This window comes from Branchiostoma belcheri, unplaced genomic scaffold (genome assembly GCF_001625305.1).
Source record: "Branchiostoma belcheri isolate BF01 breed outbred unplaced genomic scaffold, Haploidv18h27 scaffold79, whole genome shotgun sequence".
Classification (NCBI taxonomy): Eukaryota; Metazoa; Chordata; class Leptocardii; order Amphioxiformes; family Branchiostomatidae; genus Branchiostoma; species Branchiostoma belcheri.
In genome coordinates this window covers 1,246,981-1,265,557 of record NW_017804453.1, presented here as the reverse complement: position 1 = coordinate 1,265,557, position 18,577 = coordinate 1,246,981, and the positions used below count along the sequence as shown (strand labels likewise).

Genomic DNA, 18,577 nt, shown 5'->3' with positions numbered 1-18,577 from the left:
AACCAATTTCGGTACCGTATATCTATGCCCTGTTTTATAGTGGATATGTAACATGTAACGAAGCTACTGCCGTTATCGTGTGTGACCTTGAAGATCGTAATTGTTGTTTACGGGGATATAAGTTACCCCCTGTACTTACTCACACGACCTGACATGCGTGCAAACATGGTATTTAAACCGCAAGAAAAACAAATTCAATTTACCTCAAAAACGTTTTAAATTGTAGGTAAGACAAAAATCTCGATCTGTGTCGGACGGATTTTTTAAAGATGGCGGCGTTCTGGAATTATCCGTCTTGAAAGTTGCAAAAGTGCATTTTTGGGCAAATTTTTCTATCTTACCAACACTTTAACTTTGAAATGAAGAAAACTGTCCGACTCAAATCTTAATTTTGTTATACTGTTCTCTAAAATGCAAAAATATGGAATTTTCGGAGAGATTTGGGGTCGGTTTAAATCAGTTGTTTGGTTATTGACGTCGATTGTTCTAGAATAAGCATTCGACGCGTCGAGAGTGATTTCACGCACATTTAAGCATTGTAATAAAAACACCAACATTTGAGCTATATGCAGTGCGGATTTTATCACATTTGAACAAGAGAGTCCCCGTGAAACTGTTTATAACTGATGAAAATAATGTTTACCGTTGAGACTGGCACCACGGAACCCGCGCGTGGAACCCCGGTAACCTGATACCCCTCCGTAGAATTGGAAACTTTACCCTAGAAATTGACCGCCGTGGCACGTGTTTGGTTGAATAAATCATAGTTTTACATCATTCATCATATCCCTATAATGAAATTTAGGGTGACAATGAAATGTTTGAGGGACACAAAACCAATTTGGTCACTTGGCGGTCGTTCGTCGATAGCCATCTAGTGGGAAGGGGGCTTCAGCAGAGAGCAAAATACAAAAAAATTACATGTATATATGAGTCACTAAAAGATCGTTGCCAGATTCAACATACGCAATATAATACAAATCCATGCAAGGGATATGAAACATATCCATTTACCCTTCACAATCAAAATGTTGAACGTATGGGCATACACTTCCTTTTGGAACGCTCTGGGCGACAAACCAAATATAAATCGTTCAATAAATGGCTTCTCCGGTGGCCCACATGGCCATTCTGTACGTGACAGGAGTATGCGGATGTGTATATGAGTACTAGGCCGACAATGTGACCCAATATCCATCGGATCGTAAAGGTCAAACTCACACATGTACGAGGAGATTTATACATGATAGCTGTCTATACCTTTGGGCAACATGTCACGGCACTTGGTGGGCTATTGTCCGAGAATTGAAATGTGCAAACAATCGACCATAGAGAAGATCGGAAAGCCTGTAATAAGTTGTATGAGGTGGAAGACACGTGCAAATGGAGAAAGTTGAGAAGGAAGAAACATTATAACTGTTCACATTTAGCCCAGACACACGGTCCTGACCCACGGCAAATGTAACACCTTTTTTGGCTACAAAGTTGAATATCAACTGTTGCAGAATGTGGACATCGAGCCACTCCCTCACCCAAAGTGGCAGTACAGTGAAACTTTAGATGTCATCTTTCAAACATTTTGACGCTTGCCAGAATGCAAAACAACCCCTGTCCTTATGAGGTATCACGATTTGTTGCAACCCAATCATTTTACCATCATCATAATTCAACACATATTTGAAAATTATTATCTATTCTTAGTGCCAGACAAGACAAGACAAGATGAGAGGAAAACAAAAGTGTTAGGGCACTGTCTCTTTGTACAAAGTTCCAAATACCACAAAAGAAATTTCGATTAAAAACTGACCATTGCATCTGGCATATTCCTTTGTAAAACGATCTTACAACTCTTGTTACAGTTATCCTATACAACAGATGTCTCTCATGGTAGACATACAGACATATAGAGTATATTTATATATAGTTATTGTCGGGTATGAACTATAAGTTACAGTCTTACTACTGCTGTAGAGTACTTGATATCTACATGTAAAGGGTGCCCAGCGTGCTTAACGGCTTACATTACGAGACATCATCATTATCGTGTCTGGCTCTATGGCTGCATTCAAACCACCATACTGCCGCCAAAGTATTTGAACCATAAAACGTCTATAGCTTTGCCGTTGGACTCGATTTACAGAGCTAAAACTGGACCCCTTCTGTGTATGCAATATACAAGGCAGTTTTAAAAGATTTTTCGGGGGGAGAGGCCAAATTATTCAAAGAAAAGACACCAGTAGACTTTGTCCTCTGAAACTGACACTGCGAGTGTAACAAAGGTGCAAACAGCTGACATTTCTATTATAGTTTATACGACTTGTACTTATCGAACACTAACATAAACTATGTCCTTTTCAAACTGTCCGTTTTCGACTCGGGCCGATAGGACTCAACTCAACTGCCAAGTGGATTGACCCGATGACCCCTCCTGCCGTTCTTTGTTATCACAGATAACTGGCCCTTACGTCTCTTCACCGGTCTGGACATACCGCCTGTTACTGCAGTATGCGGCTCCTTGCAAGTATGGACAAGGTCACATTGTATGGCAAGCGTCGCTACAAATCGTTGTCAATCAGGGTTCGCGTGTGGTCTACCTCCAGCTCAGGGTGTACAGGGAAACTAACAGATCGATCCGACACCAGCCGAACAAGGAAATTGCCTTACGCGATACAAGGGAACGCCGGAAAGAGTACATACCTACAATATGACTGTACGAATTATGATCGCCTAAGCAAGGGTAACTAACAGATTGTTGTCAACCTACGTTTTGAGACTGGTTTTACGAAACTATGGTCTAAGCAAAGTTGTTAAAATCGACTGGCAAAATAACAGCTTGGATAGTCTATGTGTAATATGCATTTGACCAAACTTTTATTAGCAAAACGTGTGGGGGTACATTTGAACTGGGGAAATGATCCGCTCGGCCGTCATTACCAACGCCCATCTGTCCGATTTGCCCTTGTGTGGAACTGTTGACCAGCTGACACCATGGTATGGGTTCCCCACACGCTACTGTCACTGAAATAACAGAGTCAGAATGGAAGGTGACGACCTTGGATTTAATGTTGTTAACAGTGATGAACTGTATGTCAGTTCTCGAAGCCTTTTATCATACATCCAGGAAGTTTAACATTTACCTACATATATAATGTCCAATAAAATCGGCGAATCTTAGCAAATTGTCGATTCTAGCTCCCCTACCTTCTCTCTACAAAGTTCCCAGAGACATGTCCATCATCTATTAACTACCACATGCAGCGAGCGGTATGTGGTGAAGAATTCAACGATGTTCTAAGAGACTATGAATCTATGCCCTCAATTTGACAACATCCGAATTCACAACAAACAAGTTCCTCGTAAGCAAAGTCCATGCAGAAAAGAGACAGACAGAAAGAGGGGGCACTACACGAATGACGTTAGCTATACATGTATACCTCTAGTAATATACCTTTTTTGTTTTGCAATATGTGCTTGGAACGTTATTAAGTTTTATAGATATAGATGATTCAAAAGCAAGTCTTTGCTATGGGTACACACACACTCTCTCTCGTGTTCAATAAAACAAAGCTAAAGTACAATTTTCCTACAGACAGAATAACTGTTAACTTCCAGATTGAGGATTGCACAGAAGGACATTGAACTAGATGTAACATTCATCGATTTCCAAGTAACTATATCCTTGCAAGTAAATAATTATTAACTGACATGAAAACTAGATCATTTTAGCACCAAACACACTTTCAGTCAATATGTATGTACATACAACGGTCTCAAAATAATTACTTAGTCACGTAGTCAGTGTCATAAAAGAACAACGTTATAGAACTTAACAGTTCTATAGCTTTGTAATACGTTTCAGGTGAACGTCTAAATGATCCAATGTATGTTCAAGACACTATTTTGTACGCTCACCTTTTCCTCATCGCCTTAGCTGGGCTGTGTATGTTTTAATAACTCATACTTTTGTAAGTGTCCAGGAGTCTAACGTAACATTGACCGTGTATATATACAGATATATTTGGAAATGTACGTTAGTGACATATAAGATGTCAGAAACCGATACGAGATCGAAAAGTCAGAGTACCTTCAGCTATATAGTTACTTACCAAATGTGGAACATAGGGTGCGGAGTTGAACAGATGTCTTACATATGTTGGAGTGTATACTCTTTCATTGTTCGTTTCAATATGAAGAGAAAATGCACAAATACGTACGTATAGCTGTGGTACCTGTGATAAACAATGTAAATAGGTGTTAAGATAACAAACTGCAAAAAAACAGATTCATTCAATTGTGCTATATCAATCATTTGCAAAAATTTAAGGTGCGTCCAACAGTCATGACACTTGTGCATTCCTAACGATAATGATACTAAAAATATGTAATTTTAGTAGTAAACAGCATGTATGGGATACCTGACACAGCATATATGAAAATGAAGGACTGTATTACTAATTTCGGGGCTAGCCATTACATGATTGCTAAAGACATCACTCGGCAAAGAATTTTGCAAATAGATTATTTAGTGTATTGTCCCCATATATAGTGCTCTCCCATTGGCCGTCATTTTTGCACTGTCGGGTAAAACGACACCTATGCAAATTTGTCTCCTGTATAAAACACTGGACATAAGGATCCTAGCACCACACAGCTCCCTCGGATTCAGAGGTAAGCTCCTACATGGTATTTCTTAATCGTATTGATACGAAGTGCCTATTGAATATTGTGTAGCAATGTTTAAGTACTTTCGTTTGTAAGCTTCTTCTCATGGCAAAAGAATTATAGATCTAAATTCAGCATTTCAACCATTTTTATTAGCAGAAGGTTATGTCAACTGTAACCTTTTGTTCTAGAAGTGCGTTTTGCTAGTCATTTGAAAAATTTGTAGACAGAAACGAAACAGTTCCATAGCCATCTCATGTATCTGCATGGCCACCTGTTTACAGAGTGTGCTCGGTATATGTTTCGTAAAATGTGGACGTTTAACTTCATCCTGTATCATTTTCAGTGGTCAGCTGTTGCGTCCGTCTCGAGCTCCTCAAGCCACCCCTCATCGATTCTCGTTCGGCCTGTGGTGAGACCCCGCCCGACAACCAACCATGCCTGCCTACGGTCCGTCCCTCGAGGACCAGCCCTCGGAAGACTTCCTCCTGGGCAACAAGAAGAAGATGATGGAGATCAGGAACGCTCCTTATGACGTCAAGAAGAGCGTGTGGATCCCGGATCAGAAGGAGATCTTCGTGGAAGCGGAGATCAAGAGCGAGAAGGGGGATCAGGTCACGGTGCAGACCGCTGATGGCAAGGTAAAGAGATGTTGTCTGGTAAAAGTGTTAAACGTCAAAATCTAATTATTTTAAATGTCTGAAATGAAAAACCAGTAACACAAATTCATAGCATAATAATAACCCATCACCAGTCTACTAGCTTTGTGAAACGTGATGCTGAATTTTCTTCATAAACCTACATACATATCTTTGATTGTAGAAACAACACGTTGGTTTAACACTGCGCAATGCCATTTGTTCCAGTCTTTGGCCGTGAAGAAGGATAAGTGTCTGCAGCGGAACCCTCCCAAGTTCGCCTGCGCGGAGGACATGGTGAACATGACCTTCATGCACGAGGCGGCTGTGCTGGGTAACCTGAGGCAGCGTTACGACCAGATGCTCATCTATGTAAGTCTGCAGCATGAGAGTAAGATGGCGAGTAACTATGGAAGGGATTGAAGCGTACACGAAAATAGTACATTTGTTACTTACGGTTATGGAAGTATTGCCTTGGGTGGGAGTTTTAGGTTTGTGTCTCGATTTCATGGTGTGGAAGGGAGATGATTCTGACAGTAGAGTGATAGGGTGGTCACTCTTGAAGGTGGGTTGTATGTGGATATGTGGATGATTTCAGGGTGTCATACAATCGACTCTACAGTACTTGTTCTAATGCATTCACGAAAACCCTAAACACTTCCTCCAAGGTCTGTGAGAGCATGATAGGCCCAATTACTTCATGAAAGTTTAAAATCTCTGATATCTTGTTATGCATGTGATCACAATACATTTCGTGTGTTCTCTATTCCGAATAGATTACGCTTTTATTATTTTGATTTCTGTTGTAAGTGTATTTATTTTCTTACCATGTTAAATGTGTACACGCTGCAGACCTACTCTGGCCTGTTCTGTGTGGTGATCAACCCATTCAAGAGGCTCCCGATCTACTCCGAGCAAGTGACCGCCATGTACCAGGGGAAGAGGCGCACGGAGGTCCCGCCCCATCTCTTCTCGGTGTCCGATAACGCCTACCAGAACATGACCCAGGAGAGGCAGTGCCAGTCTATCCTCATCACGTGAGTATGCTGTAATGAAATGTTGTTATCATAGTGATGGCGATTCTCGGCATTTTAATGATTCATTGACGAATTACTTGCCAAATGTCATAGTTCTTAGCTACCACGTCGCTTATCCAGGAACTTTCCTTCAACATTTTTTCATATCTCACACATAGCGGGGAGTCTGGTGCAGGGAAGACTGAGAACACGAAGAAGGTTATTTCCTACTTCGCCTTCGTTGGGGCTTCTGGCGGTCAGCAGAAAGACCCCAAGGTATGTACAGCTTTTCTCTGTTATCTAAAAAGAATACCCTTTTGCCTCCAAATTTAAATGTGAATATTAGAAAAGACCTTTATTGTCCAGCCATGCCTCAAAGGCAGAGAATCCATTTCTTGCAATTCAATACACAGGGTTCGCTGGAGGAGCAGATCGTCCAGACCAACCCTGTACTGGAGACCTTTGGTAACGCCAAGACCGTCAGGAACAACAACTCCTCCCGGTTTGGTAAATTCATCAGGATCCACTTCGATAAGCGGGCAAAACTGGCTGGAGGTGACATCGAGACATGTAAGTGTAAACCCTTATCACTTCTTTTTTGCATTCAACTTTTTCCAGATAACTTTTAACTCTATAATCCATAGAAGCACCTAACTAAAGACTAATACCAACAAGGATAAATCGGCAAAACAGCAAACCAAGAAAACAGACAGAAATCAAGAAACAGGGCTTACATACACATAGTGTCAGTAAAATTGTTCACATCTGCACCATACAGACCTGCTGGAGAAGTCTCGTGTCATCGATCAACTTCCTGGAATGGAGAGGAGCTACCACATCTTCTTCCAGATGATGTCCAACGGAATTCCCGGAACCACTGGTACGTCATATTCTCAGTGCATACAAGCTTGTTAATAATGTTTCTTCCAGCTAATTATAATAAAGAATTCTGAAATTATTGTTCTGAGGGCTGAGCTGTGTGTTTGTGTATCTGTTTGTCCAGATAGAGCATGTTGAAAGGTGGGGGAAGATTGACAGACCACAAAAGAATCTCTTAGGTCAGACACAGGAAATAGGGTGAACGTCTCGGAATTAGGTCGGGGGTAAGCAGAAATTAGGAATCGATTTCGCCTTTTAACAATGCATTCTGTCGGGGTCAATTGACTAGCTTTGACCTCGTTCTCTCTCCTTCAGATAAGTACATGATGTCCACCGACGCGTCGGTGTACAAGTTCATCAAGGAGGGCGTGTACACCGTGCAGAACCTGGACGACGGAGAGGAGTTCCGCGCCACGGATGAAGGCTTCGACATCCTGAACTTTTCCGCCGAGGAGAAGGACAACATCTACAGGATCTCCTCTGGCATCTTGTGGCTGGGGAACACCGAGTTTGCCGACAGGAAGGATCACGCCGATGTTGAAAACCAAGAAGGTAAGAGTAATAATCTATTTTAGTGACGAGATACATCACAAATTCATGTTATAAGAGGTTATACTTTGTTGAGAATAAAAGAAAGGTGTTGAACTTTTCATTTTGATTGTACTGATGGTCTTATAATTACGTTATGGTGAAAGCGAAAACATTGCTTGTATGAATATTCATCTGGGTAATTTCTAATGTATGTGTCACACAGTTCTCGACAAGGCAGCGCAGCTGTTTGGCGTCGACGGCTTCGAGCTTGCAAACGCCATCACTAAGCCTAGGGTAAAGGTCGGTGCCGAGTTTGTGACCAAGAGTCAGAATGCTGCCCAGTGTAACAACACCATCGGCGCGCTGGGGAAAGCAAACTACGGCTACCTGTTCAAGTTCCTGGTGGCCAAGTGCAACGAAACTCTGGAGACCGGAATGGAGCGAGTTCTCTTCATCGGTGTGCTGGATATTGCCGGCTTCGAAATCTTTGAGGTATGAAAAAAGTGCTATATATCGATCTTTGGATGTAAAACAGCAAGAGAGAATGACCTTTTTGCAATACAATCAGTTTTTTTAGTGTGCGCTGTTTACGCTTACCATCATGCAGACGGTCTTCCATATTGCGAATATGTAGTTGTTGAGCGCTGATTGGCCTGTGTCAAAGAAGGCAAGCTTGTTAATCATTACCAAAACTTCAGAAAACTAAAGATGTCAAACGATTTCAAGGTCAAGCGTGTTTCTTCATTTGTTGGCAGTTGAATAGTTTTGACCAGTTGGCCATCAACTACACGAATGAGAAGCTGCAGCAGTTCTTCAACCACCACATGTTCGTCAATGAGCAAGAGGAGTACAAGGCCGAGCAGATAGAATGGACCTTCGTGGACTTCGGAATGGACTTGCAGGCCTGCCTGGATCTTTTGGAGAAGGTAAGTTGTTTGTTGTTATCTTTGTGACAGGTGAGTCCATAATACACGTGATTATTATTCCATTTTGATATTCCAGGGGGTCGACTATATTGATAACAGCTGATCTAAATTAATCTTTTTTAATTGAACTTGACATCAGTACAAAATAGCATAACTAAATTCTAATTCTAATAAATGGAGAGTGATTAAACATGAGCGGAAAATACTAACAAAAGACTAATGCCGAGGGTGGTAGACACCAAACCTAGATGCATCTGATCATGAATGTCCCATTACAGCCTCTCGGCATCCTGTCCACGCTGGAGGAGGAGTGCATTGTGCCGAAAGCCACCGACAAAACCTTCATAGAAAAGCTCTGCGCAAAACATCTGGGCAAGAATCCCAAGTTCACCAAGCCAAAAGCCAGCAAGAAGAAGTACCCTGCTCACTTCGAGTTGGGCCACTACGCCGGCCCGGTGGCCTATAACATCACCGGCTGGCTGGAGAAGAACAAGGACCCGGTCAACGAGACTGCCGTGATGGTGTTGAAGAGAGGAAAGGTCCCGCTGTTGCCGACCATTTGGAAGGAATACATCACACAGGAAGAACAAGCCGGTAACACCTCCTTCCTCTGAATGACCAAAAATTTCAAGAGTTTTCTGTTGTCGTGCATTCCGTCCCAGTTATAAAATCAGGCGTCAAACGAAAACAATATTTTGATCACTCAACGGTCGCTCAGCGAATCCATTTCCTTGCTTTGAATTTCTTAAGATTTGTACGATGTGTTCTCCACTGAATTTGAATGTGCATTTTTTCATTATGATGATGATGATGATTATACACTAGGTGAAAAACAGGCTGCTGGGGGCAAGAAAAAGAAGGGTGGCTCATTTCAGACGGTGTCGGCTATCCACAGGGTATGAGCTCATTTTTCATAACTTACCAACTTCACAAACATAAACTTTATTTAGTTGAAAAAATTCCCACTATTAGTGGTACTTTCTACTTTCGTGTACGAAAGCATTGTTTAAATTTGAAGAGATGGGGCTCTGACCGGCGGCCATCATGGGGAAGTTAGGAAGCCGAGGATTACATCGGAGGCCCTCTAATATTTCCTGACGTTTGAAATCTCAGCTGAAGTAAATATTTATTATTCAAAAATGTCAATCTACAGGGTCAGTTGACAGAGCTGATGACCAACCTCCACTCGACTTACCCCCACTTCGTCCGTTGCATCATCCCCAACGAGATCAAGACCGGCGGCATCATCGACGGACCTCTGGTTTACAACCAGCTGACTTGTAACGGTGTACTCGAGGGCATCCGTATCTGTCAGAAAGGATTCCCCAACAGGAGTTTATATGGTGACTTCTTGCAGAGGTACATATTAAGATCTTTAAAAGTCCTTTTCACAATTCCAAGGCATTATTTGTTCCATTGCAGCAAATTTAGACTGTTGTTTGAGCAACTTTCATGCTAAATTGCATACATTGCAAAGATTATAGATACCATGATGCAAAATAGGGTATTGCATTTACCTCCAAGCATGTAAAACCAGTACGACTGGATGATACATTGGGTTTGTTACCTCCACCAGGTACTCTGTTTGCGCTGCACACGTCTTTGCCTCAGGGGATTTCATGGAAGGGAAGGAGGCCACCAAGCAGATCCTGGAGGCCATCAAGCTGGATAAAGCACGCTACGCCATTGGCTTGAACAAGGTGTTCTTCAAGGCCGGCACTCTGGCCATTTTAGAGGAGATCCGAGACGATAAAGTCAAGGAAATCTTCACCATGATGCAGTCTCGCGCTCGTCAACTGTTACAGAGGAGAATCTTCATGAAGCTGTTTGGTGGAAGGTGAGACATTTATCGCCTACATCAACCAACAGCAGACTTACCTGACATGTATTATCATTAAGTAAATGCCACTTTTCACGCAGTATTACTCTTAATATTGTCACAATAAACGACATTGCTTACAACACGCATAACTTAGATGAGTGTAAATCTTAAACAGGGCTGCGATGAGGATTCTACAGAACAACATCCGTGCGTGGTTCCGCCTGCGCAATGACTGGTGGATCAGGATGTACCAGATGCTCAAGCCGAAACTGACGGGAGGCATGGCTGAAGAACTTCTCAAGGAGACCAAGGTCAAACTTGGGAAGACGGAGAAGCACTACGAGGAGATAGTCAAGAAAAGAACCGAACTGGAGTCGAAGCTTAACGACATGATGGCTCTAAAGAAGGATATTCAGAATGCCCTTGAAACCGTGAGTTTATGTATTGTTTATTTAGGGAATTTCAAATCGTCATTCATGTTCAAGAATTCCTGTTCAATAGACGGTAGTATGATGTTTAAACCAATGTCAAGACATGCTGAACTGTTAATTGATAACTTATAAAATATTCTCCTTGTCATGATTGCATGATAACATCTGAATCAATAAAGTCAATAAAGCTTCTATTATAGCATATTAAACATACCGTGAGGACGAAAGATGGAGAATCAGTTCAAATATCATAATTCTGCCCCCTTCCCAATGTTAGGAAACAGCGGTGATAGGCGAGGCTCAGGATCGAGTAGGCACCCTGCTGAAAGAAAAGGCCGAACTTGATGCCCAGCTGTCAGAAGTAGAGGAACACCTGGAGGATGTTGCAGATCAAAACAGGCAGCTCGAGTCCAAGAAAATGAAGGTGAAGCCCTTGGGTTTATACTCTTTATATAGTGATACATATCAGAGCTGCAACCCTTGCATATCATGTTTATGAAGACGTGTTCGGCACCATAAATGCTTGAGATGTACTGTCTTAAAGAACATAACAAAGAGAGGAAGGTGGTGCTGCTCATAATGTACAACCAGAAATTCACAACAATCACTTCACGGATGTGTGAAGTCTTCTGTTTCTTGTTTTGTTTGATATTTGTAGGCAGAGCAGGAGCACGATGAACTGAAGCGTGAACTTGAAGCGATAACACTCAAACTGTCCAAGAGGGAGAAGGACAAACAGGAAGTCGAGGACAAACTTCGCGCCATGATGGAGGAAGTGGCTGTGAATGATGAACTCATCTCCAAGCTCAGCCGAGAGAAGAAGAAACTTGAAGAGCTGAACGCGGTAAGCCCGTGTATTTTAAGCTCTTCAGTTATCTATTAGATAAACCGTTATCTAGGTTTATTTCTCAGTGAATGTTGGAGTTAAGAAATAATCTACTGGCAGAAAACTGATTATATTTGACACATGAAAAGTTTTTTCCTACAAGTGCATTTTATGCACTCTTAATGACTCTGATTACCTTTCTTGTAGCAAACACTGGATGATCTCCAGTCAGAGGAAGACAAGGTGCAAAACCTCACCAAGCTGAAGGTCAAGTTGGAACAGACTCTAGATGACGTAAGTGGAAAAAGATATGAAAATTATCTTTCATACATTTTATAGATATGACCTCTTGCTTTGGAGCGACATGAAATTAAACTGCTTTCTGTTCAGCTGGAAGACAACCTTGAGCATGAGAAGAAGATCCGCGGTGACGTGGACCGCGTCAAGAGGAAACTGGAGAATGACTTGAAGAACTCGCTGGACCTGGTGGCAGAGACAGAAAGATACAAAGTTGAACTAGAAGAAAAACTGAAAAAGTGAGTCCTTCTTCGAAGTCTAAAATTTTGTTATTAAAACACAAATATGTTAAAAATTATAGGAAGCGCTGAAGCCTTCGTTATACGTACATGTATGCGTAATACATGACGATATCTTATACGTACGTCATACAGGCGAGAGTTTGAGATCAACGCTCTCAATACCAAGGTGGAAGACGAAACCGGCCTCGCTCAACAAATGCAGAAGAAGACAAAAGAGCTGCAAGGCAGGATTGAGGAGCTAGAAGAAGAGCTGGAGACAGAGAGAGCAGCTCGAGCTAAGGTGTGACTTACACTTACATGTACCAACTACTTACTTAATACACTGTGTAATTTAAAGTTCTTTAACGTTGTTAGAACGATTATAGAAAGAAAGAAACACTAAGAGTAGACAACATGACACTAACTATCTAAAACGACATCCTACCTTTTAGCTTGAAAGACAAAGGGCGGAGCTGTCTCGTGAGCTTGAAGACATCGGTGAGAAGTTGGAGGAGTCTAGTGGAGCCACCGCAGCTCAGGTGGAGCAGAACAAGAAGCGGGAGAACGAGCTGCAGAAGGTCAGGCGGGAACTGGAGGAGGCCACCATCGGTCACGAGGCCGCCACTGCCAGTCTCAGGAAGAAACACAACGACACAGTAGCGGACATGACCGAGCAGGTGGAAGGTCTCCAGCGCATCAAGGCTAAACTGGAAAAAGAGAAGAACACACTTCGCGTTGAGGTGGACGACCTGGCCTCAAATATGGAACAGGTTACCAAGGGTAGGGTTCAGGCCGAGAAAGCCAACAAGCAGCTGGAGGACCACCTGGTTGATGCAAACCAGAAGGTAGAAGAAAATCAGCGGATAATTCAAGAGTTGTCATCGCTGAAGACCAGGTTAACGTCGGAGAACAACGACCTTCAGCGGCAGTTGGAAGAGTCAGAGGGTTCATCCAATCAGTTGAGCCGTACGAAGAGTATGCTGACTCAACAGATGGAGGAGGTCAAACGTCAGCTCGAGGAAGAGACCAAGGGTAAGAACTCGTTGGCTCACCAGCTTCGCGCCGTTCAGCAGGACTGTGACAACTTGAGGGAATCTCTGGAGGAGGAACAAGAGAGCAAGTCTGAGATCCAGCGCAACCTGGTCAAGGCGACAGCTGAGGTGGCAGCCTGGCGCAGCAAGTACGAGACGGACGCCATTCAGAGGACGGAGGAGCTGGAGGAGGCTAAGAAAAAGCTGGCTGCTCGTCTGCAGGATGCCGAGGAACTTGTGGAGGCAGCCAACGCCAAATGTGCAAGTCTGGAGAAGACCAAAAACAGGTTGGCGGGAGAGGTGGAGGATTTGCTGCTGGACGTGGAGAAGGCCAACACGTCGGCTGCTCAGCTCGAGAAGAGGCAGCGTCTGCTTGACAAACAAGTTGTCGAGTGGAAGAACAAATGTGAATCCCTTCAAGCCGAGCTTGAGGCTGCACAGAAGGAAAGCCGCGCTTACCAGACGGAACTGCTCAAGCTTAAGAACGTCTATGATGAGGGGGTAGAAGCACTGGAAGCTATCAAGAAGGAGAACAAGTCATTGCAAGGTTTGGTTTGTCTATAAGAGTCTTAGATTTATTCTATTCATTACAAACAAATAATACACCCAAATTACGAGTGAGGCTAATTACTCCTGAGTAAAGATGTATTGCTTTGGGTGACTGAGCTGAGCGTCTGCGCGTCTGTGGGTGGGTGAAAAGTTAACAGAATGATATGAGGCCAAAAGTGAGGAAATGGCCGGAACCTGAAGGTCAGTAAACCTAAAATACGTTCCAGAAATCTGAAATCTTCGATTTCCTGTTATCTACTGTTTTACTGACGTGGACACCTCTTCTGAGAGCAAGAACTCTACGATTTTACACTTTGTACTTCAAGCCAATCAGATACTTTAAGACTGGTGTAATGGTGATACTTTATCACAACTCGTTTAACAAAGTTACTTTCCTTGTCTTGTTAAGGTGAGATAAACGACCTGAATGACCAGCTAGCGGAGAACGCGAAGAGCATCCATGAGCTGACAAAGGCCAAGAAACGTCTGGAAGTGGAACGAGACGAGACGCAGAACGCTCTGGACGAGGCGGAGGGCGCTCTGGAGATCGAGCAGGGTAAGGTGGTGCGCGTACAGCTGGAGCTCGCACAGCTGAAGGGAGATGTCGACAAGAAGATGGCTGAAAAAGAGGAGGAGTTTGAGGCTACCAGGTAAGATTTTTATAAGGGTCCGATCAGAAACGTCTTGCGTTTGTCGTACGATTGCGAACTTACTAGGGCATTCTTGAAGTAGTCGTAGCATGCTTATGTGTATTACCAAACCATCCTGAGTCATAGCATGGGCAGAGGGAAGGGGGTGTTTCAAGATTAAGCGTGCAGGAAATAATAAGGCATACTGTTCTATCCAATAAACTACAGGAAGAATCATGCTCGTGCCATCGACCTTGTCCAAGCGCAGATAGAAGTGGAGTCGAAGGGAAAGGTCGACGCAACCCGAGCACGTAAACACCTGGAGAGTCATCTTAACGACATCGAAGTCCAGCTGGAATCAGCAAACAGGGCCAACGCCGAGGCGAGGAAGACCATCGCTAAACTCTACAACCAAATCCAAGAAATGCAGGTACAGATAGACGATGAGCAGCGCCAGAGGGACGAGATCCGTGAGCAGTACAACATCGCGGAGCGCAGGAACCAGGCGCTGATGGCAGAGATCGACGAGGTCCGCTCTCATCTCGATACGGCCGAGAAATCTCGTAAGGTCGCTGAAGCTGCGCTGGCAGAGAGCAACGAACGTCTCGGTGAGCTAAGCACACAGAACTCTGCTCTGGCTGGGCACAAGCGTAAGCTGGACGGAGATCTGGCGTCTATCCAGTCCGAGCTGGAAGAGACCATCAGTGAACATAAACAGACTCAAGACAGGGCCAAGCGTGCCATGTCTGAGGTGAGCGACTGGTATTTCTACTAGCCAAACTTTTGCTGTCACAGGCTAATTTGTCCTCCTCCCTGTTCTTTTCGAAATATATATGTACCGTTACTGAATATCTTCCATCATGCTACAGACTGCGAGAATGGCGGAGGACCTTCGTTCAGAGCAGGAGCACTCCATGACAGCCGACAAGACGAAACGGAACCTGGATGCCAACTGTAAAGACTTGCAGCGTCGTCTTGAAGAGGCGGAGGCCATCGCCCTTAAAGGCGGCAAGCGAGCAATACAGAAGCTGGAGAACCGGGTACGTGACGTTAAACTTGACGCAAACTTACACAAATTATGCTCACGGTGATTTCTGCATCTGGTGTATTTGTTGATTATCAAATGGCATGGCTATTTTCTTTCTTTACGGTTCATTGGTTATATTTCAATTTAGACTCCTTTGCCAATGAATGATAAATCAACCATGATAAGATTTGACGTTAATGCTATTTGCAGTATGCATAGTTTTTTTCCTGCGCACTTGGTGTATGTAGATGTATGAATTGACTATATGCATACGCCTGCTGTAACACTTTCCATTGAACAGTTTGGCCTGTCCATTGAAATCTTTGTAATTTAGGCCACCTTTCCACTAAACAGCGACCATTGACATTGAGCAACCGTAAAGCAACCGAAATTTAAGTAACCCTTCATTTCATAATTGAAAGATGATACAAGGAGTAGAGTATGATATTTAAAAGACAACACTATCGTGAAATCGTCCTTATCTATGGAGATCTGTCAAAGTTTGGTCACATAGCCACATCTCGAATGAATCCATTTCTTCATACAGATCCGTGACCTGGAGACTCTTATCGACGAGAGTCGCCGCTATCACCAGGAGGACCTGAAGCAGCTGCGGAAGAACGAGAGACGTCTCAAGGAGATGACCTTTCAGGCAGACGAGGACCGCAAGAACCAGGAGCGCCTCCAGGAGCTGGTGGAGAAACTGCAGCTGAAGATCAAGACTTTCAAGCGCCAGGCAGAGGAGGCTGTAAGTATTGACGATCCTGGCTGTCCATCATAGTTAAGAGTTTAACCAATGATAGCATGTCAATTAGCGGTTTGACCAATGAAAGAGTGGTTGCATGTCTGTTAGATCTTATGCTTTCAGTTTGCGTTTAAAATTTTGACGGAAGTTGGCGAGGCTATAGGATCAATCTTTTGACATCATGTCTTTAAAGCCTATAAACATTGTGCTTATAATTTTTTCTTATACAGAGCTTTCCAATGTTTTGTTTTGACGCTTATATGCACCTAGTTTCAATGTTGCATCAAAATATAATCTCCACCGTTCTCGCCCGTCTCTCGCTACAGGAGGAGCAGGCTAATGCCAACAACGCCAAGTGGCGCAAGGCCCAGCACGAGTACGAGGACAACCTGGAGCGTGCCGAGATCGCCGAGTCTTCCCTCAACAAGATCCGCTCCAAGACCCGTTAATCTCATTAAACACTTGTTAAAAAGCTTACTTCGTGTGTGCTTACATCATGTGTACTCCATACGTATGGGCTTCTGATATATGTGCAACGACTACGGTTAACAAAGAACTGGGAACTTACCACGGAAGAAACGCTTAAGGATGCGACGGGAGAGATACATGTATCACTTCAAATTGGTAATAAAATATGACATGCTGAACCGTCTTTACCTGCCTTTGTCTTTTGTATCTTCCATGTATAGCTTAGATTACATAATCTCTCGATGGACAGACTGTGCCTGCTCACGTTACCTAATACAAAAATATAATGATAATGCGTCCATAATTACAAACTAGAGAAGTAATGAGACTTGCTTTGAACAAGACGATACGGTTATTTAGGGTCAGCCAACCAACAAAACACACAAAACTTATAACTGAAATCGTTCACTGATCTGTCAAATATATGGCCGCTCAGCCTTTGGTGGGAAAAGGTGTGCAACCTTCAAACTGACGGGAGTTTCTTGCAGCTGAATAATGTAGCTTGCGCCAAGGGATACGAGGGGTGTTCAAAAAGTTCTCGGCCTCACCTAGAAAATAAAGGTCAAACTCCTATTCTTTGGTATAACTGTATACCATGACGTCTTACATCACTGCCCACAAAAATTCAAATTTTTATATTCATTAATTAGCACGTGACGCCCCGTGAAAATGGGGCGGGTGAGGGCAAAATCACAAAATGGCCGCAACAGAAGCGTGTGCTGTGATCAAGTATATCGATAAAAAAGGATGTCTCCTAAGGACATCCATGAAGACATGGTCAAGACACTTGGTGATGACTCCCATTTTTATTCAACTATAAAGAAGTGGGTTACTAGCTACAAGCGCGGCAAGTAGAGCACAAAAGGTGAACATAGGTCAGTATGCCACAAATCAGCACCACGGACAATCCAGTTGAGGCCATCCATCACATGGTAGTAAATGACAGATGTGAGACTGGCCAACATGTAGCAGGTTCTTTGGCCTGTGTTATGACTCAGTTCACAATGTTTTGTCGAACATCCTGGGGATGAACAAAGTGTCTGCATGGTGAGTGCCTCGAATGTTTTCTGAACATCAGAAGTTAAACAGGCTGGACATTTCAAGGAACAAATTCAGTCCAACCCATGCAATTTCCTCAAAACATTTGTCACCCAAGATGAGCTGGGTTCACCACTTTCACCCCGAATCAAAACAGCAGAGCAAACAATGGATGAAGAATTTTCCCGGCCCCCAAAGAAGTTTTAGTGAGTTTCATCCGTTGACAGGGTTTTTGCCTCAGTTCTCTGGGGCAGTAAGGAAGTAATCATGATTGACTACATGTGAAGGGGTCAATGGGGAGTACTATTCAACAGAATTACGACAGTTGAGGACAATGATCAAAGAGAAAAGGAGAGGAAAGTACCTAGCTGGCGTGATGAAAATGCACCTGTCCTCACAGCACAGGGGTCAGTGGCTGCAGCAAACGAATTTGGGTTTGCAGTCTAACCCCACCTTCCAATTCACCTGACCTAGCACCCTCGGACTTCTACCTGTTTCCTAAACTCAAGTTCCACTTACGTGGTCAACATTTTGATGGTAATGATGACGTCATCTATGCAGTATAGGCCAATCTGGGGGGTCCAGATGCAACCTTCTTCCACAAGGGGAAAATAAAGCTGGAACATCACTGGACCAAGTGCATTGCAGTTAGAGAGGACTATATAAAAAATAGTGTAAGAAAAATTTTACTGCCCTGACGTTTTCAAGGTGAGGCCGAGAACTTTTTGATCACCCCTCGTATAATAGACGGTCGATGATCACCGCGTATTACACGGCAGAAACTTTGCAATATGTTTCAACTAACATTGCTTGTAAAACCTTACTTTGAAGAAAAGAGACG

The 18,577-nt window shown here is 43.3% G+C and overlaps 1 protein-coding gene across 1 annotated transcript; it reads left to right on the top strand.

Moving 5' to 3' along the window:
- The first annotated feature begins 4,645 nt into the window (after positions 1-4,645).
- On the top strand, positions 4,646-16,874 carry LOC109485944 (myosin-16-like). Its single transcript, XM_019789646.1, has 26 exons — positions 4,646-4,668; positions 5,009-5,303; positions 5,529-5,672; positions 6,153-6,337; positions 6,496-6,592; positions 6,730-6,886; positions 7,095-7,196; positions 7,511-7,747; positions 7,950-8,218; positions 8,482-8,652; positions 8,931-9,246; positions 9,478-9,548; positions 9,806-10,011; positions 10,229-10,489; positions 10,650-10,905; positions 11,183-11,329; positions 11,564-11,749; positions 11,939-12,025; positions 12,122-12,267; positions 12,403-12,550; positions 12,702-13,827; positions 14,239-14,479; positions 14,687-15,209; positions 15,328-15,498; positions 16,033-16,233; positions 16,557-16,874. Exons 2-26 carry the CDS (start codon positions 5,100-5,102, stop codon positions 16,677-16,679), a joined length of 5,775 nt encoding a protein of 1,924 aa, XP_019645205.1. The 5' UTR covers positions 4,646-4,668; positions 5,009-5,099; the 3' UTR covers positions 16,680-16,874.
- The last annotated feature ends 1,703 nt before the right edge of the window (positions 16,875-18,577 follow it).